Below are 27,176 nucleotides of genomic sequence, written 5' to 3'. Positions count from 1 at the left end.
CTTTGAGAAAACATCCCCAATCAGATTGGCCTATGGGACCTTTTCTTGATTATTAATTGATGGGAGCCCAGTCCAATGGGAAAAGTCACTTCTGGGCAGGAGGGCCTGAGTTTGATATAAAATCACACTAGAATGACAGCGAGCAGTACTCCTCCATGGCTTCTGCTTTAGTTTCTGCCTCTAAGTGCCATCTATAATTCTTGCCCTAACTTTCCTCAGTGATGCTGTGACCTGAGAGTTGTATACCAAATGAAATTTTTCCTCCACAAGTTGAATTTTGTCATAGTGTTTTATCATAGCAATGGATACCCTAACTAAAACATGTTCTGATGGAGAAGAAGCAACATAAGTGAGGAGAGTACAAGGACCTGCTTCAAGTTCACAGCAGTTGTAGAGCTGTGATATTATCCTTCTTCACGATGTCTACATTTATCTTAATGTATATATTTCTTTTCTTTTTTCTTTTTTTTTCTTTTTTTTTTTCTTTTTTCGGAGCTGGGGACCAAACCCAGGGCCTTGTGCTTGCTAGGCAAGCACTTTACCACTGAGCTAAATCCCCAACCATGTATATATTTCTAATGAAGCTTTTTCACTACTAGCCCTCCTTTCATTAAATACTGTGTTAACCTTTGTGATAACTTGTTCTAAAGGAAAACAGGACTAGTACGGCAAGCACACTGGATTGCAGATGCAAGCATAGGAAGGACCTGGACATGTCCCAGTTTGCCTTAATTATGAGCAGCACAACCAGAACCAGACCTCCAGGGTTGTGGAGTCAGATACTTCTTCGACAGCAACTCCACTCCTGTGATAGTCAGCAGAAGTGACCAGCTTGTATGAACATTCATTTACTATTAATTTAAGGACTTAATAAATAAACCCAAATTGAGTTAAAAACACTGCTAGGAAACACTTGTGCTTACCTCTGTAAGAGTGAAGAGCCTAGGTATCACACCGTTCTCTGAAGCTGCTGCCTGTAGTTTATTTACTGGGGTTTTGCTTCCTTATGAAGTCCCTAAATTAATGGCAAATTAATGTTTATCCAATTGAATTGAGCCTGGAGTTTAAATATTTATTAAATGGTAGTAAATGAAAAGTACAAATACAGAAAATGAGAAGTCACTGGAAAGAATGCCAGTTGCAGCTTACAATGAAAATCCATTTGAAAATCCATTCAGGACATCAATTCCATCTCCTTACCTTTTCCTGCCCCACTGGATCCATTTTTTCCACCAATTATCTCAAGGAAAAAGATGTTTCTTTTATTATGAGTTCTAAAAAGTTCTTTAAATCACTCTGTAACAAAAAGAAATGGGATTTAAAGGAACTAATACAGTTAATAAATTCTATGCACTCAAGTTCATTTTGCAGACTACAGAAGACAGTCTGCTCTTTAAGTTGTGGAGTCACATCCTTAACTATCTCATCGTGTGTGTATGTAAATCCTTTTTCCAAGCCAAAATACTATCTTGGGACTTTCAGAGAGAAACTATATATAGATTTATAGCCCTGTCCCATTTTATGTGCATTTGTTACCAAGGAAAAGTCATGTCTACTACGTAAAATAACCCTCAACAATTAGAATCTCCTGGCAGTTAAACCTCGTTGAATGAGTAAAAACTCAAAAGTGCAGGAGACTTCAACCAAATGCACTGCACGTTATCTTTTAAATAATGACGCTTACTGCAACCTATGAGAATAGTGCCTGTTATTCTGATTCCTCACACTGATTTGTCATTAGACAAACCATATAGCTTCAGGGACTCAAGACTGTAGTACTTGTATCACTCCACAGAACAGGCATGCACTCTTGTTTCTTCTTCAGTGGGAACAGATTGGTGCTTGTACCAGAACGATATATTACATATCTAAGCATAACAAATTTTAAATGACTTAACTGTGTGATCATGCGAGCATTTTCCTAATTTTCCCCTAGATATTTTTTATAAACCTCAGGTCAAGATATACATTTTTAGCTCATATCGGTTTTGCTTTGCTCATCTTTTTGCCAGTGCTTGGAATCGATCTTCGGGTCTGACCCATGAAGAGCAAGCACTCCTCCACTGAACAGCCTCACACCTTGCTCCCTTGACTTAAGGCTTTAATATGTAGCCCATATGTGGCCTCACACTTATGCCTTCCCTCTCAGCTTACAAATACATGCCACAATGCCCAGATGCTATTCCTTTGTTTCTTAATTCTCTCTCTTGGGGCCAACAGGATGGCTCAGTGAGTGAAGTTGTTTATAACACAAATCTGATTACCGACCTCATCCTCTGACCTTCACATACACACTCACACACATCAAATACATGAAAATAAAAAAATAAAAATATTTCTCATTTCAAAATTATTTATTACTCTTAAAATGGATATGATTATATATGTCTCTTTGATCAGACTTACTGGAACATGCACTTAAATGATAGGATTTTAATTGCTTAATTTATCTAATATTGTAAGAGAATGCAATCAATCATTCTTCTAAAATACCCACACTTTTTCTTCTCATTCCCTTTTAATTCTCAGATCATTGTTTTTATCATAGAGCTCTAAATGCCATCTGTACATGTCTTTCATATTTCTATGCCCAGACAGGACCTATAAACTGAATTCCACATCCTCATTTCTGGCTGCCTACTAGAAACTTCCACTTGGATGTCTCACAGACTTATCAACATTATTGTATCCTGAACTTCACCCAAGCTTCTCCTCCCTTAGCATCTCAAATTCAATCAATAGCTTCTCCATCTTGTTCCCCCAGCCACACAACTTGAAACCAACATTTCTGACTCTCATTATCTTCCTTTCCTTCCAATAAATTAGCTTAATTGTCAGCATCATCTTGCCATCCTGGTTCAGCACCAGCATTACTGATTAGAACTCAGCAGTTGTCCCTGTTAATTTTTCTTGCTTCAACCCTGGCTTTCCATTCAATCCACTTTCCACTGAGAAGCCAGACTGATAACAATTGTGTTAGTCATCAGATTGCAATCTCTAGGAGCACCCCACTCACTTTGAACAAAAGCAGCCGTCGGAACCATGATCAAAAGGACTCTGTAACATCTGGCCCTGGCTACCTGCTTCGCCCTTACCACCCACTTCTTCCTCACTCTTACAGTCTTGTTAGAAGCTCACTGTTCCAGACTCAGGACTTTTGACATTAATTTCTTCCTTCTGCCTGGTGTAATATTCTCCAACTTTACTTTGTTTTTTCCCCCTAAAATGTCATTTTCCCACAACATAATCGTCCCACTTAATATTATACCTCTTTCAGCATTTGTCACCCTTGTTTGCTGTTCTCTACAGGACTCGTGTTATGCTTTCCTTGTGTATTTGTTCAATGCCCATTTCCCTAGGTTCGTTGCCAGATCCACACAGACAATGATTCTTGTCTGTTTGGTTTATAGCTGAATCCTTAAAATTCCTTTCCTGTTATTTACTCTGCATGGATTCACCAAATATCGATGCAATGAATGAAAAGAATGGACATAGGAGAGTGCCAGAGAGAAAACCATAGTGGTTCTGAACTAGAGGATATCTGAACCCCTGCTAGAGGTGAACATGGGAACTACCTATTTAGGATGGCAAGCCAGATGTAGTTTCAGCAAGATGTAGTTTCAGCTGTAGGGATAAAAAGAGTTTTGAGTGAATATCTTCGAACCATGTGGCAAACTTTGATGCATAGTTTAAGGAAATTGGGTTCAAGTTAGCAAGCTACCACATGAAAGGCCCATTGACTGTATATATGTTCCTTTTCCTCTAGAAACACAAACTATTTTATGGAATTTGAATGTTCAGATGACTGGAGAGTTGGAAGTTAAGTGTGACATCGGGCATATAGTTTCACCAAGAATACAAATGCTATCGAAATCTACCCACTGCCCCCGTCATTATTTGTTGAAATGTCATCACAATGCTCAGGCTATATAAGGCTGGAGGATCTGTCTCTTGTCTCGTGGTTTTGTGTTGCCTCTAATAGAGTCACGTGTCTATTTCTCAGGCTCTGGGAATGGAATGGTCAACTTAAATTAAGGTACACTTCACCCTCGAGCCAAGGTTTGGAGAGTAGCTGGCTCTCCAGAGAGGACTGGGATATAACTTTTCTAAGAAGAGGGGAATGGAAGGTGCTAATAGCTAACACATGAATACTACAAAGGGATAATGAAGGCTTGAACTTTACACACTGCAGTTGGAATGGAAGGAGAGGGAAGAAGTAACAAACACAGGAAGTCAAGCTGACCTCCTGCCTACGGCTGGGAGTGGACAAGGCATAGGCTTGGATTCACCTTGGAGATTTTGAGCTATGTGGCCAGAATTTGGCAATTTCATTCATGAGGATTCAGGATAAGTAGGAGGACCAGATTTATGAGAGACGGAAGGCGTTCTCTTCCTTTCTCATGTCTGTGTTTGTTAAGAAGATTGCTTCCAGCTTCTCTAAACTCAAGGACAATTGAGTAGTGCAAGAGGCAGAAGGCGAATTCTTCCTCCAACCACTTAGCCTCAAAACACTTGTCCCTGTGCTTTTGAGAACTCCTCTCTCGGCATTTACATGTGAGAAGTAGATTTTCTCCTCGTAGCCTGAATTGCTTCTGCTTGAGCTAGCAGGGTCTGTGGAGTAGAAAACTGCAAGTCAGAGCTGGGTCCAATCTTGTCCCATAGAACATTTCCACATGACTGACTTAAGACTGGCTTTGGATGCACTGTCAGTTAGGCTGGGAGAAGTATATCATATATATTGTTCCTGTTGGTGTCCATGAAATTGTGATTCGAGAAATAATCAGTAGGGGTTGGGAACAATAAACGAGAAAGGGCAGATGTTGAATCATCATAGCCTGTGCAGAGAGGAAGCCAGCATTGTTTTGTTTTTTCTTGTTGTTGTTCTTGTTGGTTTTTTTTGGAGTGTTTATCATTGACTAAGCATTGTGGAAAACTATCAATACAAAATGAGTCATTTATTTACATTAGCAACTCTTTGGATTATTACTGTTATTCCCATTTTACAAATGGGTAAACTGAGACCAACAGGTCCTTGCTAATGTATAGTGACAAAAGTCCTACAACTAAAATGGTGGACCTAAAATTTAAGGACTGTTGCTCAAGGGCATGAAAACTTAATCAGCTGACTGCTCCCGAACATCTCAAGACAATCATAATTTATGCCCATTTTCACAGCATACTTCAACACACGAACTTTAGAATGTGTCCTCACTTAGCTATAAATCATGAACACTATTCCGCTTACCCATGAGGGTTTGCTTCCTCAAAGCCAGGAAAATCTTGTCTGTGCAGCACAAGCATCCAAATGACTAGACTGGATTTCCAGGCATATGACATTTTGGATGGAGAGTGATTATGAGATAATTGAGTTTGTCCTGAGAATTAAACATGTTGTATGGGTTGGTATAGGCTTCGGTTTAAACAAGTAAATCAGTCTGCTTTCTTGGGGATGCCAAGCCTTGGTGTGTGCTGACATAAAGTTACTGAGGTGGGGCTTTGCATCTTTGGCAGGCTTTTACTGATACCTCAACATTTGACTCTTCCAGGTTCCCCCAGATCTCCAGAATGAAGTGCTGATCAGCCTTCTGGAGACAGATCCGGATGTTGTGGACTACCTGCTCAGAAGAAAGGCTTCCCAATCCTCGTGAGTATGCAAGTTTTCCAGCTTCTAGAGGCTGCTAGAGCCACATTGGGGAATTTTAAGGTTTTCATTCCATATCTAAAGAAATTGAAAAGTAGCCATATTTGCATCCAGAGTGATACAAGTAGGATTTTGACAATTTTTTTTTCTTTTTTGCAATTCTGATCAACCTAGCTAAGCAGAAATTATTTTAGTCTAATCGACGTACCAAAGGCCAAGCCACTTTCCCAGATACTTCTCGTTTGTTTTCAACTTTTGCTAGCACCTTCGGAAACTTCTGATTGTGTTCACAGGGAGAAAAAAAAATGCTGAACCACTGGCAAGAAGTTCAGAGGAAGATAATGTGCATAAATGATTCTAGCAGGCATGTCCAACTTGTGTCCTCAGGCTGTGTGTGCCTCAGAATAGCTAAGAACTCAGCCCGATACAAAAATCACAAACTTATGAAAGCTTTATAAAGTTTTGTCTTTCTAACACAACTTTGTCAGTGACAATGTTGTGTTAAAATGTCAAAAAACTGGGCGTGCCTGTTAAAAGCCCTGATGTTAAATGCTTAATGCCCTGTAGGCTTTCTGGGGCATGGGGGGGGGGTCTTCCTTGTGCAAATTTACAGGTGGGAGTAATCCATTTCCAAATCACAAGAGTAACCTTTGCTGAGACCTAAGTGCCCTTGCACAATGAGCCGTGTGTACTTTTCCAGCTCTGTTATTATCTATAGCTTGTTTTGTCTTCATAAAAATGAACAAGTTTGCAATAAGGAAAATGCAAGGCATGCTGTAAGTTATGGCTTGCCACCATGTTGCCTTGATAGGAGCACAAAAATGGGTTCCTTTTTCAGATTTTATGTTTAATTCCAGCAGTTGCCACAGAGGCAGAGTGTTTTGGAGGTGCTGATCATTTGGAAAAGCCCAGATACAGGTACACCCACCAGGAGCACTGTCATCATACAAACACACAACCTTCAGTTTAGGACAGGAGGAGATGATTCTGTTCTCTCTTGACAGTATCAGTGTGCTATGCTTTTAATCCTTAAGTCTTGGACACATTTGCCCATGATCTGTTGTCTTCAAAGGTGGCCTTAATCCTAGAACCAATGACAGGCCTTAGCCTAATTCATATCTTTTTTTTTCCAGACATAGATTTCTTTTAAAGATAGGGTCTATTTGGATATAACTTGAAAACAAGACATTTCCAGCTACTTCTCAAAAATAATTGCCAAATGTGATTACTTTTCATTTCAAATTATTTCAGGTGATAATAAAATTATACTATTTAGGGAGATTTAATGAAATGGAATTCTACATTGTTTAATCTCCTTCTTTCCAGGCCCGTACATTAATAGCCCAGCTAAATACAGCTTCCCTCTCATTCCAGCAGTACAAGGAAGGGCTTGTAATCAGATCAGTCTTTTGAATGCACTGTAAGAAAACTCAATCTCTGTGCCAATCAATATCAAGGAAATTTCTGGTTCAAGTGAGATGTTCTGCTTGGATTCAAGTTCCAAGAAGCACAAGTAAAATCTATAAAAAGTACAAATGGACCTGCATTTTATAGTCCTGTTTTCATATCAGAGAATTGGAACTGCACTTACATTTTTTTCTAGATTTCTAACTCCCATCAAGGTGTAAATTCTCATTTCTCCCCAACAAACCATATGCTACCAGAATTTTAATAATATCACTTGTTTCTCTACTGTGGGCAAGAAAACAAAAAAGTGATGTTTCTATTTGTAACTCCCTAGTTAATCTTCATTTATAACATTTTGTTGCTATATGGTAGGAAATTTAAAAAAAGCATAAACCTGAAAAAAGGGGACTTTTGACCGTCCAAATGTCTTCTTTTGTGTGGCAGTATTTAGATAGGTACATTTGATTTTGAAAGAACCATTGACATGAATGCAATGTGGTTTTCATGAATGCTTTTGGTATATAAATGCTCTTAGAAGGACCAAGTGCACATATTAAGCCCATGCCAAGCTGTGTAATTGTTCTGTGCTCTTTTGTTCCCAATCCTTGTATGGGTGAGTCTTTAGAATGGAGAAGCGAAGGAAGATTACTTTTTTTGTTTTTCTTTTGGTTTGTTTTCCTCTAGACACAGGCAAAGAATAGTCCAGACGGCCAATGCTAATGCCATGATATAAAATACAGATATCTGTGCAAATCATATTTGATTTTAGTGGCCTTCTGAGGCTTAAGCAGTTGGTGGTCACTTTGGGCTATAAGCATACGCTTCCCAAACTCCTGGTGTACATGGAACACTTCAAACCTTGGTAAGGTGCTTCTGAGCCAGTTGTATTGGAGAGGATTGAGATTCTGTATTTCCAACAAGCTCCCCTGAATATTCTTGCTACTGGCCCGTGATTTACAGTTGGAGAATAGGAAGCTTAAAATGCCAAGGCATTTTCTTGACTTTATGTGCTTTCAGAACTGATGGGAGAGGTATATTATTTGGTATGTAACAGAACTCAAGATGACCAGTACTTAGACATAGTCTCAGACTTACTTGCGTATTCCAAACACCTGAAGATTGTAAAGAACAGTTGTGAGTCTCCCGATCACCATGGTGCTTGCTAATTTGTTCTGGATTGCTGTCCAGTCATTGGGATTTTTCAAAGCTTCCCAGCTGATTCTAATAAGCAGCCCCAACTCCAAAGAACTGACTGAGATCTACAACTTGGTTTCTCTATGTTTAAGTTCCCATGGATACTTAGGTGGTGTGAGTTTTGATCTTCAACATGTGTCCTTGGGTTGATAAAGGAGTATCACAAATATTCTGCCTTATAAATCCACGATTGGGGTTTGTAGAAAAGAAAAAAGGTGTGAGTTGCAGTTTCATGGTGGCTTCTGGGGGAAGGAAGCACTTGCAGTGCACTTGGAAACTCAGTAAAGAAGTGACTTGGTCTGGGTGTTCACATCACTACTCCTGGACTTCATCTAAACAGTAAAGTTGCCAGCAGCCTGAAGATACAATAATGAAGGTAGGCAGGTGTGTCTGAAAATAGCAGGCTAAGGTAGGTGGGGTGACATTAAAATCAGAAAGTAGTGATAAAGGAATACAGTGACTAAGTATCCCTATAATTATAGATTTATAGTGATTATAAATTACAGTACCCCAAACTGACAGATGGTGCTGGCTACCGTGGTACTCATGTCAATTAACCACCAATCAGCTATGTCTGTGTAATTTATGACACTGCATGCGAGCTCCCAGTTGTGATTGAGATCTCCTTATGTTCAAATTCAACTGTATTTTATTAGTTTTTGTGCTAGAGGTACGTTCATTGATGACACTCTGACTCCATTTTCTCACCTGTTAACTGGAGATTAAAGTTACTATTGGGTTACTCTGAACTTCACCATATGGTTCGTTTAAATGGCTTCTTGTATAAAAGGCATTGTCACTGTCTCCCTTGATATCTCTAGCTAACAGATGACCTCGAAATATGGCCCATGAGAAAGAGATGGCATCATGTCTAAAAGCATAACTCCTTATTCACTGGAGACTTTTGACTTTCCCCTGAAGCCTCCATTCCCCAGTTGACATATATAAGTAAAGGCTGAGATTCCTGTATGGCCAAATGGAAATGTCACAAGGTTTAATTAGGAGGGAAACAAAATGAATTTTCGAAACAGGGTAAACCACAGAATGAGGTAATATTTATTATTGTTGTTATTTCTGTTTTGAAAGCACAAATATTTTTTGATATTTGGCAGCCTGGTGTTTTGTTTTGATTTGGGTTTTTCCCTTTTGTGTATTACATCTGAACTGGGTGAGAGTAAAGAGAATTTATTGTCTTTTCATGTGCGCACGCACTTCGGTATTCAGCTTCAACCAAAGTGGTATGCTAAAGGAATTAGAAGAAATTTTCAGTACCAAAGTTGCTAGGCTTCCCACCTTTTAACAGCTTGTCTGATGTACTTGCTAGAATTATGTGCTCTTTTCTTCAGAAGTCCCTAAAACAGACTCCCCTCTCTGATTCAGGAATGTATGTTAGAATATAGAGGAGGATGGAATGTTAATCTAAGAAGACCAGGCAGGTTGAATGAAGATCTCTAAAGCTAAACAAAAGTGTTATAGCAGGGTCAGGACAAGGATCAGGCAAAGGAAACACCTATCTAGGCACAAAATTTAAGGAAATATGAACTCAGTCATGAACACACCATTGTAATGTAATTATTTTACAAAATCAAATTTGATTCCCACTAGACAAGGAGAAGCAGAGGAAAAACATTTTTTAAATACCAATACCTTACTTCGCCACCCACGATGGCAAGCCGATGGTAAAATGTGTGAGCCTGCCCTAAATGGGGGCAACCCATCAATTATGTTGTCACAATGTGCACTTTGTCCCTTTTTAATTCAGACAATTACTAAGTGTGACAGTTTCTGTTGACCAAGTGACAATTTGAAATGATTTTAGTTAAGTTAACCTGAGATTATATAATGATAACATTGTTGCATATAAACGATGCATTGAAGCTTAATTCAATGTTAAAAGTTTCAATATACCTATTTTTCATTCTTTTAGTAATTTTTTGCTTCTATAATGTTCTAATGAGAGAAATGACCCTTACATAAAATGTATTTATATTGAAGTGCTCAGTTTTCTTTTATTCACTAAGGTGTTTCAGACACCTGGATCTCTGCACAAGCAATGCCTAGTATAACTGAACATAATCCCGTATGAACATGATCTGTAAATCTACAGCTGGGGAGATGAAACCCAGTGGGACTCTGGATTATCTATGGCATGCAAACTAATTCTAAAAATAATTCTTGTCATTTTCAAATGTGGGCTTCAGAAAACCCAAGGAGCCCGGCCTATAATTTCAGCATTTGGGAGTTGGGAACAAGAGAATCAGGAGCTTTGAGGCCAGCCCTGCCTACTTAGTAAGTTTGAGGCCACTATTGGTTGCAAGAGACCTTGTTTCAGAGCAATAAACAAACGAAAACACAGTAAAGAAAAATTTCCTTTTTTCTATCAATCCTCATAGTTGTCCCAGAAATATAATAGAAATTCAACCAAACTAGACAGAACATTCATTCCTCCCCATATGGGAAAACAAACTTAACTGTATTTTGAGAGAAAGTAGACACAAATGAACCAAACCCATATGCATCTATATTTAAATTTCAATGTAATTATGTTTGTTAGTGTCTTTCACTGTTTTTATTGAAATTATAAAAAATAAATAGGAACCCCTGTGACCAGTGCATCAAGATTACCGATGAAGACCTCTGTTCCAAAAACAAGTTAGGAACTATAAGGTCTTTATAGAGAGAAGGCCACCCAAATCATAAATCAACTTTGTGTACTATGAAAGGGTGATGGGTTTCTTGTAGTTTAGTGGTATTTTTTTTTTAGTTTATCAACATAGTACCACTTGGATCATTCATTCTAATCTATCACCACTCATAATTAAAGGCGTCTTTTACCACTCTGTGGACTGTTATAAAATAGATTGCCATTTCTGCCTACATCTTGTACTGGTTCTACCATCCAGAGCAGAGGTGAGATTCACATCAGCACCTCTTCAAAGAGGTATTTTATCCCACGGGAGTCTACCAAGGGAAGCTCTGCCGCCCGGTGCATGATTACTGTGGGCATCTCCATAATTCTAATGCTGCTATGACAATGGATTACTTCCTGGTGCAATTAATAGTGCACAAGATGACCACAAACTTTGCATTCCAGCAGGCTGTATCCACTGAGTGACTGAGCCAAGGACAAAGACAGCATACCTTTGAAATCTTTGTCTTTCTCAACTAGACAGCTCAGCAATGAGCTGGGCCAGTAACACTAAGAGTTGAATTGGAGTTCTTCATTTATTCACAGAACCAGTTCTGTATTTCCGGCCGCAGTGCAGGCTTGCTCACAGTACCCTGCCAGCGCGTTTACACCCTGACCTGGAGAGACCAGCTAAGGGTGAGAATGTTGATTCACTCTCCATGCCCATCTCATGTTTGGTTAGCTAGGACTGGCCATGCATGCTGGGGATGGTCCTGGGGTTTATGAATCGAACAAGTTACCCTCCCTGCTTAGGAACAAACCCATGTTGTCTGGCAGCCCATCTACTCAATAACCCTACCCTTGATGCACAGTACACTGAGTATGAAAAGTAAAGGAGCTAGACACATTTGGACTCAAAACCACGTGACTTAGCCAACATTCTGTTAAGATCCAAAAACATAGAAAGGCCACACCAAGCTTTAGAGATAATGCCTCAGCTACTGCTGCCCTCATCAAAGCTGGTCATTTCTGTAAACAAGTACTCAGATATCTTCTTAATGCTCACTTGGAACAATCTTCTTAGACTTTGGGGTCCTGTATGCAAATCAGAAAGAACACATGTGAAGGTTATTTCACAGATTCTGAAGAGGATGATATCTGGCTCTATCTGGGAATTCTTTTGACAAGAGTTCATAAGCAAATCTGGCTACACCTCTCTCACTTCTGCTAAGAATACAAAATGAAGGAGATCTTTTAAACATTTTAAGTGGCCATTAACTATAAGTTAAAGTATAGATTTTTAATATTAATTTACCACACCAAATACATGTGCTTAATAAATTTTACACAAAGTCCAAACTTTACTACCTGGACTACTAGACAAATAAGGTATTTTAACCAACTCCCTGTTTTTCTTGGTCATTTCTAATCATAGGTCAGGAGCAAAAACATTCCAGACTAGATTAGTGCAAGTTCTACCATATAAAGAACTTGAATAGCTGTTACCCACATTACAGTCCAAAGCAACATGACAAATAATTTTCAAGCTGCTTCCAATGTGGACCCATATTGTACCCATTTCCATAGCTAGAATATAGCAATGGGGGAATACAAAAAGGGAGAGGGTCATCTGTCATTAGATGGCACTGTCTGTGTCCCTGGCTGTGACATTAGCCACCGGGAAGCCCTCAACTGTAAAACAATTTGTGTGCCTCTATATCCAAAACTTATCTTCAACCACATCCCCTAACTCCTACTGCCTCACAAACCAGGCTTCACTCCATTTTCTGAGTCCTGAACATGGAGGCTAGAGGAGGCTTAAGTGTTGGCTGGGATGGGTATACTACCCTGCTTTGTCTAGTTGAGGCTCATCCATACCAAGGTCACAATCATAAATTGACTTCCAGTTGAGTCAACACCACAACTCGATCTTCATTGGTACTCTCTTGACTCTTAGAAGATCTTTAGCTCACTCTCATATATATGTGGATTGGGATGGGAAGGAAGGTATGATTATAAGAGACCCTTAAAAGCCTTCATGTATCAGAATCTTCTAGACACAGTCTGCTGGCCATACCCCAAGGCTTTCATTTCAGTAGGCAAAGATGGCTTCGTAGGCAACAGCATGGTACTCAAAAAGATCTCCTGTTTGTTGTAGCAACCTCTTGTTGCCATCTTGAAATATTTCAAGCACGGTGTCCCACATGCTTAGTTTGCAGCAGGCTCCATGGCTGATTCAACCAGGTCAAAGGCCAGAGTGGAGGCTGTAATGCATATTTCCAAATGATAGAGATGCAGCACTTTTAGGGAGAATACATTCTCCTTTCACAGCTGCTAAATGAACTTTTGCAAAGTCGACATGGAGGAAAGAGGAAAGGGACAAGGGCCCTCTCTCCTTTTGTTCTGGGAGATCCAATGTGAACAACGAGAATGGAAGAAACACTAGTAGAGTGATGGGAGTTCATGTTTCAATTATTCTTGATTGCCCTTGTTTTGTTTCCTTTTCACCAAACCACTAAACATGACATTGCCTGTTCTGCATTTTCCCAACAACTCATGTAAGTACAATTCCCCTCTGCACGCCAGCTTCATTAGAAGTGTCTGAAGCACCATGGAAAAGTATGTGTAGTGGAGCAGTGTCATAGGAAGCAATGTGAGAGGGGGAAAAAGGAAAACAATGGGAAGAGTGGTAAGCTGAGTTTGGGGTGATAAGTATACAGATACCCCATAAGCATCGATGCAACCGCTTACACAGGGCTCCGTGTCCTTTGAGCCTTCTAGCCCTCATAGCAGAGAGATGTGCATTATTTATTACAGAGCTCCTCATAACACTGGGTAAAAAGAAAAATCTACTCCTTCTACAGAAACCTTAAATGCTCGCATTGTGAAGTCGTGAGAGAAACTTTTCTTCCCTGAGGTCTCTCACTTATGCTCATAACTCCTGACTGAATGTACATTTAGACCATTGCCCTGGATGTTTGTCATCTACATTTCCGGTAGGAAAAGATGTGCAACACATAAGCTGAAATTATTGTGGTGTCTGTGAACCACCTCCAACCCACATCCCACCAATAAAAGGTGGCAAAGTGCAAACGGCACATTGTTTCAGGTGGGCTCATGAATTGGACAATGACTGAGGCTCTCTCATCCAATAAGGCTATGGTTTCCCAACACTAGATATGCAACCATGACTTAGTCTTGTCGAGTGGAACTAAGAGATTTTCACTAATGACTGAAAAGAAAATGTCACCGAAGAAGAGGAAACTACTAAAATCAGCCCACTAATCTGATCTGTGATCCTTCTGGTTCTAAATTGAACCAGTTTAATACAGTCACTTCTTTTTGTGTTCATAATCTTTCCCAAAAAGAGCCACATTCCATGACAATGGGCCACTACCCATTTGTATGAATTTGTTTCCCTACCTAGAATTAAGAAGAGTTTCTTTTCCCTTTAATTAGGTATGGTGTTTAGTCCCCACCCCCCCCCCACCTTCCCAGCAGAAGCTGTTAGCTTATTCTTGATTTTATTTTCCTTCAAATTCACTGGCAGCCTACAAGTCTAGAAAATCATCCCCGTGGCCATCCTTTGGCTCCTGCCTATAAGATTGTGTGATATCAGTTCAAAGAGGAGGCAAGCAAAGCTCTTAGTTATTCTGTGTGGGTAGAGAATATCCTCAGCAAGAAAGCCAGGGTCCAGGCTGCCTCGGACAGGCATGGCCTATCACAAATGCCAGGATGTTTTTCCCCTGGGTACTAACCCTTGCTGGAAACCTGAGATAAAGCTAGGGCCCCATGAATCCACTTCCTTCATTTTGCATGCCAAAAACCATTTGGCTAGGAGAGGATTGCTCTGGGTATGTTTACCTTCTTTGTGACCACAAAGGATTTGTTTGGAAAACTGCAACAAATGGAAACCAAAGACTAGTAAAGAGAAGCAAATAGGGTAGGGGTGTGGGGAGGCAGAAGCACATTGTGAAGCGTTTAATCAACCTTTGATCATTTCCCTTTAAGATGTCAGGGCCACTGTTTTGAGGAAGGTAGAAAATAAAGATGGTTCCAGGTAAGACTATGCGCAGTTGATATTTTCCGGTATTCTCATTTTCCTGTTCCATTTACATTTTTGCTGTTATTTCTGTTGCTATGACAACTCATAAGTGTGGATGCTAATAGTATGTGAGATAATGCTATAGATTACATCGCAGAAGTATAATGCCTTGCAAAATCGTGTTCTGTGTATTCACGTATACTCGGTTCTTTATGACAGTAATTTATTTCCTGGTTTAGCCACCACTTCATACATAAACAGACATTTCCACCAGTAACATCATTGTCTTCATCACAGAAAGTATAAATTTATTTGCTAAGTGTGCAGAGGGTAAAGAAAAGTTTTCCTTAAACAACAATGAAGTGTAAGTCTGGATTATCGGGGGGAGGGACTTTTATTTGTTAATCATTTTATTTGTTTACATTTCAAATGTTATCCCACTTCAGGGTCTTCCCTCCACACATCTCTTAACCCTCTCCTCTTCCCGTTTTCTTCTAAGAGGGTGCTCCCCCACCTACACACATACTCCTACCTACCCTTCTTGCATCCCCCTATGCTGGGGCACCAAACTTCCACAGGACCAAGCACCTCCCCTCCCACTAATGCCAGATAAGGCCATCTTCTGCTACAAATGCAGTGGGAACTTTGGACTGGCCCACGTATGCTCTTTGGTTGGTGGTTTAGTCCCTGGGAGCTCTGAGGGATCTGGTTAGTTGATATTGTTGTTCTTCCTATGAGGTACAAACCCCTTCAGCTCCTTCAGTCCTTCCCCTAACTTTTCCATTGGGTTCCCTAGGCTCAGTCCAATGGTTGGCTGTGAGTATCTGCATCTGTCTTAGTCAGGTGCTGGTAGAATCTCTCAGGAGACAGCTCCTGTCTGCAAGCATTTCTTGGCTTCAGCAATAGTGTTGGGGTTTGCTGTTTGCAGATGAAATGGATGGCATGGTGGGGCGGTCTCTGGATGGCCTTTCCTTCAGCCTCTGTTCCATTTTTGTCCTTGAATTTCCTTTAACTCAGTATTGTCCCTGTCTGGGTTGTTTTAATTCAGGAGACAGAGGAAGGCAAAAAAGAGTCATCTTTTTCTTTTCCTTGTTGAGTAGTCCACCCCCCACCCCACCCCCACCCCCGCCAACCACCACCCGCCCTTTGCCCAGGCTTTAACTCTTAAATGTAGTCAGGCTTCAGTCCAGAAGGCACATGAGTGATGCAAGGTGGTGACAGCGGTCCATCTGTATTTATATCCTGTTTTTGTTAAACCTCTTAGGTTTTATTCCTCTCTGCCAGCGGGCAGAGTTGCTGAACACAGGCCTGTATGGCTTCATCTCCACCCTTCTAGTTGACCTTTGTTTTGTACCATTTGTGAGGATTTACTGCCCTCTGCTGGTTGAACTCCCGCAACTACAGAACTTCCTTTTCTCCTCTGGCCCCTCCCTCCTTTGCCAGCTGCCATGTCTTGTTACATTTGTTGTGTTTTACTGCCATCTTGTGATCGTGTTATAGAAAAACGTTTGCACATTATTGATGGGGCTGTATTTGTTGGATCATTGCTCAAAAGGTCTTTTTTATTTCCGCCTCCATGTCCATGTCTTCGAAATACTCCACTAGCAATTGTGTAATGTCTGAACCTGATCATACTTACACACCTGTCTTATCTTGTGCCAGGAGCCCTGACATGCTTCAGTCGGAAGTTTCCTTTTCCATGGGAGGGAGGCATTCATCTACAGACTCCAACAAGGCCTCCAGTGGAGACATCTCCCCTTATGACAACAACTCCCCAGTACTGTCTGAGCGCTCCCTGCTGGCTATGCAAGAAGACAGGGCCCGGGGGGGCTCGGAGAAGCTTTATAAAGTGCCAGAGCATTATACACTGTTGGACCACTTGCCATCGCCAAAGTCGAAGTCAAGAGAAAGTTCTCCTGGACCAAGGCTTGGAAAAGGTAACTGAAGCCTGGCTGTGACAGCCCAATGACTTAATCACCTGCCTGTGGTTGTAACACGGGTGGGCCATGTTGGACTTTCTTCATGTTTGTTGTTTCTCTAATTCAAAGAATATTTACTGAGTATCTGCTAAATACAAAAGATGGGAAAAAGGAATGGTGACCCCAAGGCATTGGACTTAGAAGGTGCCTTCAACCTTTGATTCTCAAATATTTGTGAAGTGAGCACATGCCTCAAAAAGCCACTCATGTTCCCAAACGATCTTTTCTTTTCAGTATCCAGAGGAGCCTCTGTGTACCTGCTAGTGGATTCACATTGCTTATTTGCTAGTCTCAGATGTCACTCAATTATTTCTGTCACTTTTATAAAGAAAAAGTGCTGAATCTACCATATGCAGTAACAATGCAGTGTACTAAAACTAGACAATGTCAGCATCCTGGGACAAAAGCACTAGCGTGGGTGTCACAATGATGTTCTGCCACTTCCAGCTAACAGGATGTCAAAGGAATAACTGAGCTCCGCAGAGGCCCAGATGAATGCCCCATGTATTGGTTCATTAGTGAATCTACAAGCAGTCAGTACTGCAACATTTACCTGGCTAATCAGTGCCGCATAATCTTGCAGGCACTTCTAGTCTCTTCTTACTTTGAATGTCTTAGTCTGTCTTATGATCTTCTGATACCCTCTAAAGCAGTGGTTCTCTACCTGTGGGGAGAAGGGAGGAGAAAGGAACACACACAGGAACAAATCTGCTGGTGGCAGTAGGGCAGTGTCCCTGAGGGATGTTCAGAATCTAGCATTACTGTCTCTGTACATCTGTATTTCTGTAGCTGGAGTCCATGTGGCCTTGTGTGAGTGTCCTACTACTGTTATCACTCACAATGAAGTTACATACAGGTTAGCCCTCTTATCGTTTGGGAAGTCAGAAATCACATGGGTGCATAGAACTGCTTTCTGGTCTGGAGGATGTGGGGAACAATCCATGTTCGGCCCCTTCCTAGCTTCTGCAGGCCAAGCTTCATGGCTGTTTCTTTCATCTCTGAAGCTACCAACATAGCAGTATTTTTCTCTTGCCTCCCTCTTACCCTTTTGATGAAATCAGAGCTGCCTGGGTCCTCTAGGAGAGTCACTTGACCTCCTGAACCAGGGGTATATGCAAAGTCCATCCTTAGAAGTTCTGAGTTCTGGGGGTCATGACACACATTTACTATGTATTAACTCTGCTTCTCAGAAACATGATACAGAAAGAACATTCATGGGTCCATCCCCAACACAACAAATTTCTTGAAAACCAGATCTAAGTAGTATTGTTTTGCATCTGGTAAACCTTGAGTACGATATTTTATGCCAAAGAAATGTAATAATATTTATTGGTCTTATTCTTAACTTTCTCTGTTGTGGACCCCTTCATGCTATCTTTCCTAGATATGTCAGAGGAGCCTTTCAATATCTGGGGAACTTGGCATTCAACATTAAAAAGCGGATCCAAAGACCCAGGAATGACAGGTGAAGTGCCATTTTTAAACCGTCTCCTTTAAAAATGTATTTTCCCTATCTCTACTTTGGTATTCTTAAGGGAACTGTTTGCCAACCATCATTCAGAAAATACTGAAAAGAGAAGAAGAAAGGGACACTAGCTCTTTGGGCTTTCTGCCTCAATATGCGAAGCTTGGCCAATAGTTCACTGCTGCTCTTTTCCTAAAGCCTAGGCTGTCGTGGCAGTTATGTAGTTTGGCAGCTAAGCTAAGCCCGTGAGAATCTAGGTGTGTTTCTGGAGTGTCCATGTAAACGCTTCTGCTATCAGAAAGAACCTGCCATCACTCTTGCTAGGTAGTTAATAGCTGAAGCTATGCTGTGCATTTTCAGCTGTAGAAGGAAGTAATGTAAAAGAAAAGAACAAGCAGCTAATCCCTCAGGCAGTTGTCCAAACTAACCCCAGTTCTTGCCTTTCCGGCTCCAGGTTCCTATGGTGACATTTTTGAAAGCAGCTCCCTCCGACCGAGGCTGTGTTCCCTCTCTCAAGGGAACCTATCCCTGAATTGGCCTCGGTGTCAAGGGAGCACCACAGGAATGGACAGTGGCACTCAGGTAATTCGGAGGACTCAGACAGCGGCCACCGTGGAGCAGTGCAATGTCCACCTTCCGGTGTCACGTGTCTGCAGCACTCCCCACATCCAGGACGGCGGCAGGGGGTCCAGGCGGCCTGCAGCCAGGTCTGAGCCATTTTTGTCCTTAAACAGCACGGAAGACCTGGCCGAGGGCAAGGAGGATGTGGCCTGGCTGCAAAGCCAGGCCCAAGCCGTGTACCAGAGACCTCAGGAGAGTGGTAGAGATGACAGGCGCCCCCCTCCACCTTACCCAGGGTCAGGGAAGCCTGCCACGACCTCGGCCCAGCAGCCACTAGAGCCTCCCCTGTGGAGGCTCCAGAGGCAGGAAGAAGGTTCAGAAACAGTTGTGGAAGAAGGAGGCCAGCAGGCCTCAGGGGAACATCAGACCAGGCCAAAAAAACTGAGCAGCGCCTACTCCCTCTCAGCCAGTGAGCAGGACAAGCAGAACTTAGGGGAAGCCAGCTGGCTCGACTGGCAGCGAGAGCGGTGGCAGATCTGGGAGCTCTTGTCGACTGACAACCCCGATGCCCTCCCGGAAACCCTAGTATAAGCCCGCCAGCAGCTGGAGCCCACCCTTCCAAAAAACATCTTCCGGCCCAGACCCGGAAACTATGGACAATTGGACACTTACTCGTTTTTCTTTTTGTTTTTCCACATTTTGAAAAAGTAACACAAGAGAAAGTCCACTTCCAGATTCACTTCTACCCTTGCCATTTATGGTAAGACTCTATTGCATAGCCAGCCTTAGAAAAAGCAAACAAACATGACAATTCCCAATCTAAAAACCCACATTGGCTTTATGTAAAATCAAACTCTTGCTTTGTTATAGCTTAAGTGTATTTATGTGTCTTCAATTTTGGCTATTGTGTATTCTGTAACAAATTATGTATATCAATATGATATTCACAGAGAAGACAGAACAATTAGAAAAAATCACTGCACTTATATTACACTTTGAGATATATTAAGCAACCAGATTCTATATGCTCTGGATTATGCACAAGCGGGTATCTGCTTTTTGCCATCACTTCTTAACTGGGGACACCCCTCCCTTCAATGCCTAAAGAAATACTAACCAACCAAAAGAGAAATGAGAAGCCATATTTTTATATAGTATTGAGACACAAAAGTTATAGACACTGAATGCTTTTTCATAGTGAGTATGTTTTAAGGAAATATTAAATTTGATACATTATGAAGTATATTTTTAGACACTGTTTAGAAAGGACTCAGTGAAGAATCAAATCAGAGAAAGGTGGTGCCTAAGAGTACTTAAGAAAATTTCCATCTCATTCTAGGTCAAATTCAATTTTATATAGGCCTCTTATAATATATATTTATAAAGCATTACTTTTATGTATTTTTCAAAACTACCAACTGAAATTCAATCATAAAACGTTTTAAAATACAAATACACATTCAAATTATATATCATTTCCCCCCATCTGCTCTGTTATCAATTTTAGCCCAATTACAAGCAAGTCCTTGTAAAGTAAATCCTATCGGGGGGAGCAAAAAAGCTACATCTTTGCGCTTACATTGTACCAAAGGCTGAGGAAATGTGTCTTCAGTAATATTATGTGTATTGTAATGGTATTGTAATGTGTGTGTTACTACAGTATACAGTACTTCAGTAATTTCAAGTGTTACAACTGCAAAACCACTTTTGACCAGCAAGTGGCAGTTTGCTTCAGTATTTTCCAATTTTTTTTTTCTTCAAATCAGAAGGGTCAGTGTATTATATACAAAGAGGGTTATATATATATATAACGTGATACTCTTCATTTTCATGTTGGCAATGAAAATTTTCAGTGGTGTTTCTTAATATTCTATCTTGTGCCATGGTGAATAAAATGTTAAGCAAAAATTTGTTGTCGGCCTTTAAATCTAACAAAGGAACTCACATCCTATCCCACATAGATCATTCACCACTCACCCTTTGGCAATTTCATAAATACACGCATACAGTTAGAGCTAGATTTTAAAATAGCTTGTATCTTGGGGCTTGGGGACATCAAGTCAGTGATACTGAAATATGTGGGATCTGTTGCAAGGAAGGCTGGTTTTCTTGTCACTTAGAAAGGCCTATTAAACGTGACAGACACTCAGGGTTCATGCCTTAGGCAGGTCTTGTTGAAAACACAGTCTTGTTGAAAAGTTGTGTCTGTTCCAAGGCCTTAACCTGCCTGACTGGCTGTAGATACGAACTGTATTGGTTCGTACTTGGAACTAGTTGGGTGACATTTGGGCTGTCACTAGGCTCAACACTTCCGATATTGGCTCAGAACATAGACGACTTGTCTGAAGCCCTCAGTTTTGCTTTATTTACCCTCGCAGAGCACAGATATATACAAGACTCATAGTGAATGCTATCTGGTTGTAGCACTCAAGTAACTTTTCTATACCACTCATCTTTATCCCAGTGCCTTGAATTTGACCACGGTCTGTCAAGTTCTTTTGCCTGTTCTGAAACTCCTGATATTCTGGACCTCCTTCTCACCATACTTATGGTTTTATTTAAATCTTTTAAACCAAATGAATCAAATTATATACATACATACATACATACATGTATACACATATATGTGGAAGGTATACCCATGTTACTAGATCTAAATTTGACAGAAAACAGCTTGATATTCACATCCTCTATCTCTTTGCCCATTTAAGCTCTATGTCCACATCTTTTACTTTGGGGAAAAGTTGTTTCTTCTCTGCCTTTATCACATTGCAAATGTGATGTTTGTCTATACCCAGTGTTCCTATAGGAAGATGGGGGGTGCAAACATGAGAATGCCTCAAAGTACATGGAACAACCAACCTGGCCTAGACAAGGGTGAACAAGAGAGATATCTCCGACAAGGTGGACAGCAAGGACTGATACCCAAGGTTGCCCTCTGATGCTGCTGCATGAGCTGCGACCTGGAGATCCCCCCAACATATACACCATTACACACATCATAAAAACAAATGGGAAGTCTTTTTCAACTGTTTGAAAACACACAAGACCCCAAACCTATGTAGACTTGAGGTCATTTTTAATACTGTATAATATGTGGTATGATGCCTGCCAAGTAAAACCAATGGCAAGTTGGACAAAAGAGTTGTACTAGGATGCTCGTTCCTCAAGAGGAAAGTGATCATAGGGACAAGATGCCTCCGATCTCTGAATACGCAATCACTTTGGTTTTGGATCTCTGGCTAAAGGGTCAGAATGGTGATGACAGAATAGCCAAATACACATTTGCCTTGATCCCTCTAAGTAGCTATTAACATACGTTTGGTGTGGGTTTTGATAGATAAAAACAACCATCACATGCCAATGGGGGATATGTGCAAATGGGGGAAATTTATAAATAAATTCGGCTTGCTTCTTTTCATTATGTACATTTTAATACACATCTGCTTGCCAGAGAAACAGTACTGAGATTGAAGATAAACAGATACTGGGACAAAGTGGAGGCCCAGGCTGTCTCTTGGTCTGATAAGCAAACGGCAGGAGGTAGATTTTACTGAACTTAGAAGAAAGGAGTTGTCTGCAGAGGAGTCACACAGAGATGAAAACAGAGCCATACAATTTTAAAACAGCAGCAAAGGTTAGGACAAAAAAGCAAAACAAAACAAAACAAAAAAAGAACCACCCGCAAGCTAAAGGAAGTTCTAATCAAGGATGGCAGCCTGGGCATTTGGAACGGACATTCAGGATACCCACTTAACACAGTCCTCAATCAATACGGGTAGAAGGGTCAACCAACCAATTTTCAGTCAGTTCAAGCCAGCTCCTATCCCTTTAGTCTACAGTGAGCAAGTTATCCTAGTTTGCTGCAGCTTTGTCAGGTTTAGCAATAACCAAACACAAGCCCTTGCTATTTCTGATCCGGATGGAGCCAGTTGGGCTGAGGATAGAGGACATTTGACCTTGGTACTTCTCAAGTACAAATCTCAAATAAGTGCAGTGTTTACTCACTTTGAAAGCTTAAAACAGATTACATGTTAGTCTCACTATGCCCCATGTAAAATGTGGGATATACTTATAACAATGGTTCATCCTCTGAAGTACTGTGAGATAAGCTTATTATTAAAGAGAAAGTCTTTATCTGTGTGTATACACATACATACATAGACACAGACAGACAGACAGACACACACACACATATGCTAAATATGGCCACCATAATTGCTAGCCTTAATATCACACTTGGTTTCCAATGTCCTGCTTTGAAACTCTCACTGAATTTCCCATAGTGCCTCAACAGTCCTGAAGGGCAAGCTCTATGTCCCTGATGCTCTGCTGGACCCCCATTTCCCTTTATAGCACCTCACATCTTTGGCCAGGGAGCTTCTTTCTGGGTACCTGAGGCCTCCCCTAGTGTACTGGGCATGTTTCTCATCACTGTGACAAAACACTTCACGGACAAAATATAAGAGAGAAAAGACCTATTTGAGTTTGATTTCTGTGGAAACACTCACTCCACTATGGAGGGAAGGCATGGTAGAGAGAATAGTCTGAAGGTTACATGGACAGGCCTCCTCAGAGACATTCCCAGAGGTGTTACTAAGTGCCTCCTAGGTGATTCTAAATCCAGTTAAATACTCCTGTTTCTCTTCGGATTGGATAAATCTTTCACCTAGTCATATTGATAGTGAAAATGCTTACTGTGCATTATACCCTAGTCTTCTTTGCCATCTAGTGTACATCCATCCATCTTCATTGTCTTACTGTGATTCTTAGCCCTTCCTTTAGACAACCGTAGTAGCCTGGCAGCTCTACCTGTCCTCTCACCTCTCCACTACCACCAATACCCTATATTGGTTGCAAAGGCAGTCACCGCCAGTAAGGACTTACCTTCTCCTCCAGTCTATAAACAAAAATCTACTTCATGGTAACAGCACCCTCCACAGTTCAGTCTCGTTCATCATTCAGTCTCTTGCCTCTTTGCTGGGTAGGCATCCATACTCTGGTTATGTAGAGGAAACTCCCTCTTCTACATACAGGACACAATGTTATTTTTGGAAAATAATTAGCTTAAAATTTCTCTTTACGCAAACACTCCAATAGAAGTTCCTTCTGGATCTCTGCGGAGGATTCAGGCACCTTGATAAGCATCATTACATATTAGTGTTACTGTCTGGAGCTTTAGCTGGTGGCTTTTTATGTCAGGTTGGGGGCTTTGTGAGTCTTATACCTTTTATACTGGGCAGAGAGATAGGACACCAATTTGGGATTCATTTGATAAATGTATTCTGAACATAGGCGGCTTACTTTTAATCAAGTCACTTGCCGTGCTCAACATGAAACTATGCAAGGCCATCACCTCCTTCTAAATGCATAAACAAGTATACAGTTTCTAAAGAAAAAAGGTTGCAGAAGGGATTGCCAAGCATAGAGACACTGTCTTCTAAGTACCACTGATGGACAAAGATGCTTCTCAGCCCATCTCTGGGTTGTATGGCATAGTGAAAGAGAGCAGCATGACACCTCTCTGCTCCTAAAATACCTTAAAGGTTAGTGAGATAGCTGAGTGGGCAACTCTGTCTACACAGCTATGGGGAAGTTATCAATCAATGAAATGAGTCTTTCTGGTGGTGCAGCTGTTTTGGGGGGTCACCTGTATGCTAGAAGTAGCCCCTCATCCATGCCTACACTATGGTTCACCAAGGATTCTGGTCTTCGATGGAATTGGAGTTTGATTTGTCACCGAGAGCTTATAGCTTGTTGACATCTCCCAAAGAGTGGAGTTCCTGTAACAGATGGAATGATTTGATGATAAGCTAGCATTATTGTCCAATTTCCTTTTAATTCAAAGAAATATGACAGCCCTGTTATCACTTCAGTAGATAAAATGATTGGTTGATGGTTGTATTGATGCAGCCAGTCTCTATTTACTAGGGCCTAGTGATCATGAATTCCAGTCCCAGGCTCCTGGATTTGAATGATGTAAGGGAAATCTCGATATACCTCCTGGGATATCTAAATCGAGACAATAGTCATTTCGTGAACAATTCTGTAGTCAGGGCAGTATATGCTGGTATATCACACAAAACACAAACCCAAACCATATCCCAGGGTACGCAAACCATTGTCACTTCATCCATAGAGCCACCTCTTTTCTGAAGTGAAAAGTCAGAGAGACATGACTGATAAAATGTTGCCTGCATTCCAAAGTCAAACACTTCTGATAGAAGAGAGTTAAGTTTTTAGCTTGGCTTTCAGATGGAAAAGTGTCCTGAGGAAGATTCGGGAACCTGGACTCCCACTGTCCTCAGTACTGACTTGTGACCAGTCTCAGGTCAAGGCCCTTCAGCCTCCCTGGCCCCTAGGGAGTTTACAGATGTAACAGTAAAGAGTGTTTCTGGAAGTGGACCAAATAGCTGGGGAAACTTGTCAAAAGTAAGGGTTGCAGTCAGGGTGCACTCCGTGACTCTTCAGTTTCTCACTTACTTAGCTCATTTGGACTGTAGTATTGCCATCTTGAAATGGTAATTCTCCGGTGGTGGTGGCACACGCCTTTAATATCAGCACTCAGGAGGCAGAGGCAGGAAGATCTCTTTGAGTTCAAGGCCAGACTGGTCTACAGAGCGAGTTCCAGGACAGGCAGGACTACTCCAAGAAACCGTGTCTTGGGAAAAAAAATTAAAAAAAATAGTAATTCTCTTCAACAAGCACCACTTCCACTGTCATTTTTCCCTGGACTCTGCAAGTGGTCACATACTCTGTTGGACAAAGAGAATGACAATGGCCACTTGTTATATCCATGGCCCAAGGGCCAGGGAGGCTAAAGGGCCTTGATCTGAGACTGGTCACAAGTCAGTACTGAGGAGAGTTGGGAGTCCAGGTTCCTGAATCTTCCTCAGGACACTTGGCCATCTGAAAGCCAAGCTAAAACCTTAATTCTCTTCTATCAGAAGTGCACATACTATTCCTGATATACAAAACCAATCCCACTTATAGCCTTCCACAGTCTTCCTTCTTCCTGTTTCTAAGCTTTGCCATATGGATTTTAGCCATCTTACTTTGGAGTCTCTGCTTTTTAATGTTTTTTGTTTTGTTTTGCTGCTGTGGCCTATGGTTTATATCTGTTCAAAATTTATAACCTCTAACGATATGGAATTTTAAAAAGTATTTTTATTGATTCTTTGACAATTTCATACAATGTATTTTGATATTTACCTTCCCAGATTTGTCCCATAACTGGCCTTTCCATTCTCCATTACTTCCTTTTTGTTTTTGTTTTCCCATCAAATTCAATTTAAGTTGCCAGCTCCAGCTAGTCTTGGATTGGGGTCTGATCTTGTGTGTAGTCAGCCTAACAGGGCTCTGACTTTCTTCTCTTTCTCTCTCTCTCTCTCTCTCTCTCTCTCTCTCTCTCTCTCTCTCTATCATCCATCTATCTATCTACTATCTATCTATCTATCTATCTATCTATCTATCTATCTATCTATCTATCTATCTATCTATCTATCTATCTATCTCCTAAGAGCCATTGAAAGAAAATAGCCTCCCGAATAGTCCCCCCAACTAGTGGTGGGATCCAAGCCCACCTTCCACACTTTTTGCTGGCTGGAACTTGCACAGGTTTTGTGTATGTTGTCCTAATTATTCTGGGTTCATATATATAACTTACCTGTTGTATCTGGGAAAAAATATTTCCTTAATTTCATTTTCCTCCCTTGGAACTTAGAATCTTTATGTTCCCCCTTTTGCACCAATTCCTAATCCCTGGGGAGAAGGGAATATGTATGTCTCACTGAGAGCTGATCAATCTATGTTCTCTTATTCTGAGCACATTGACCACTTGAAGGTCTCTGTGTTACCTGTCACCTACTGCAAGGAAAAGCTTCTCAGAAGGGGGTTGAGAGGCTCTGACCTATTGAGTATAGCAATAAATCATTAGGAATCATTTTAATACTATGTCTATTTAGCAGAATTATAATATTGGGTTTGCCCCTAGAATGTATGACCTATCTAGTCACAGATCCTTAGCCCCTTTAATAGTTATCAGATGTGGGTTCTAGCTCATGGAGATGCCCTTCGCTCCAATCAGAATATGGCTGGTTTTTCCCACATTCATACCTCTATCACACTACAAAGTTCTCTTGTCAGGGTTAGTTCTAGAACTTTTGAGAGGTGGTTAGAATATGATGATAGACAGGGTTGGAGATTTAGCTCAGAGGTAGAGCACTTGCCTAGCAAGAATATGATGATAGAGAAGA

The 27,176-nt window shown here is 41.0% G+C and overlaps 1 protein-coding gene across 9 annotated transcripts in view; it reads left to right on the top strand.

Moving 5' to 3' along the window:
- The window catches only part of Arhgap6 (Rho GTPase activating protein 6), a 536,433-nt gene extending 515,604 nt beyond the window's left edge, over window positions 1-20,829 (top strand). For 4 of the 9 annotated variants that reach the window (XM_017602284.3, NM_001427045.1, XM_039100295.2 and 1 more), the window contains exons 10-13: window positions 5,547-5,644; window positions 16,579-16,853; window positions 18,280-18,360; window positions 18,815-20,829. In XM_017602284.3, coding sequence (XP_017457773.1) covers window positions 5,547-5,644; window positions 16,579-16,853; window positions 18,280-18,360; window positions 18,815-19,512 — 1,152 coding nt within the window. In that variant the 3' untranslated portion in view covers window positions 19,513-20,829. Of the gene's footprint in view, window positions 1-5,546; window positions 5,645-11,477; window positions 14,932-16,578; window positions 16,854-18,279; window positions 18,361-18,814 lie in introns of those variants that run through there. The other 5 variants (XM_063279695.1, XM_039100294.2, XR_005498297.2 and 2 more) reach the window with 5 other exon arrangements.
- The last annotated feature ends 6,347 nt before the right edge of the window (window positions 20,830-27,176 follow it).

The sequence above is a fragment of the Rattus norvegicus genome, chromosome X (assembly GCF_036323735.1).
Source record: "Rattus norvegicus strain BN/NHsdMcwi chromosome X, GRCr8, whole genome shotgun sequence".
In the NCBI taxonomy this organism is placed as follows: domain Eukaryota; kingdom Metazoa; phylum Chordata; class Mammalia; order Rodentia; family Muridae; genus Rattus; species Rattus norvegicus.
Note: the sequence above shows the minus strand (reverse complement) of the source record. Positions and strands in the feature narration are given on the sequence as shown.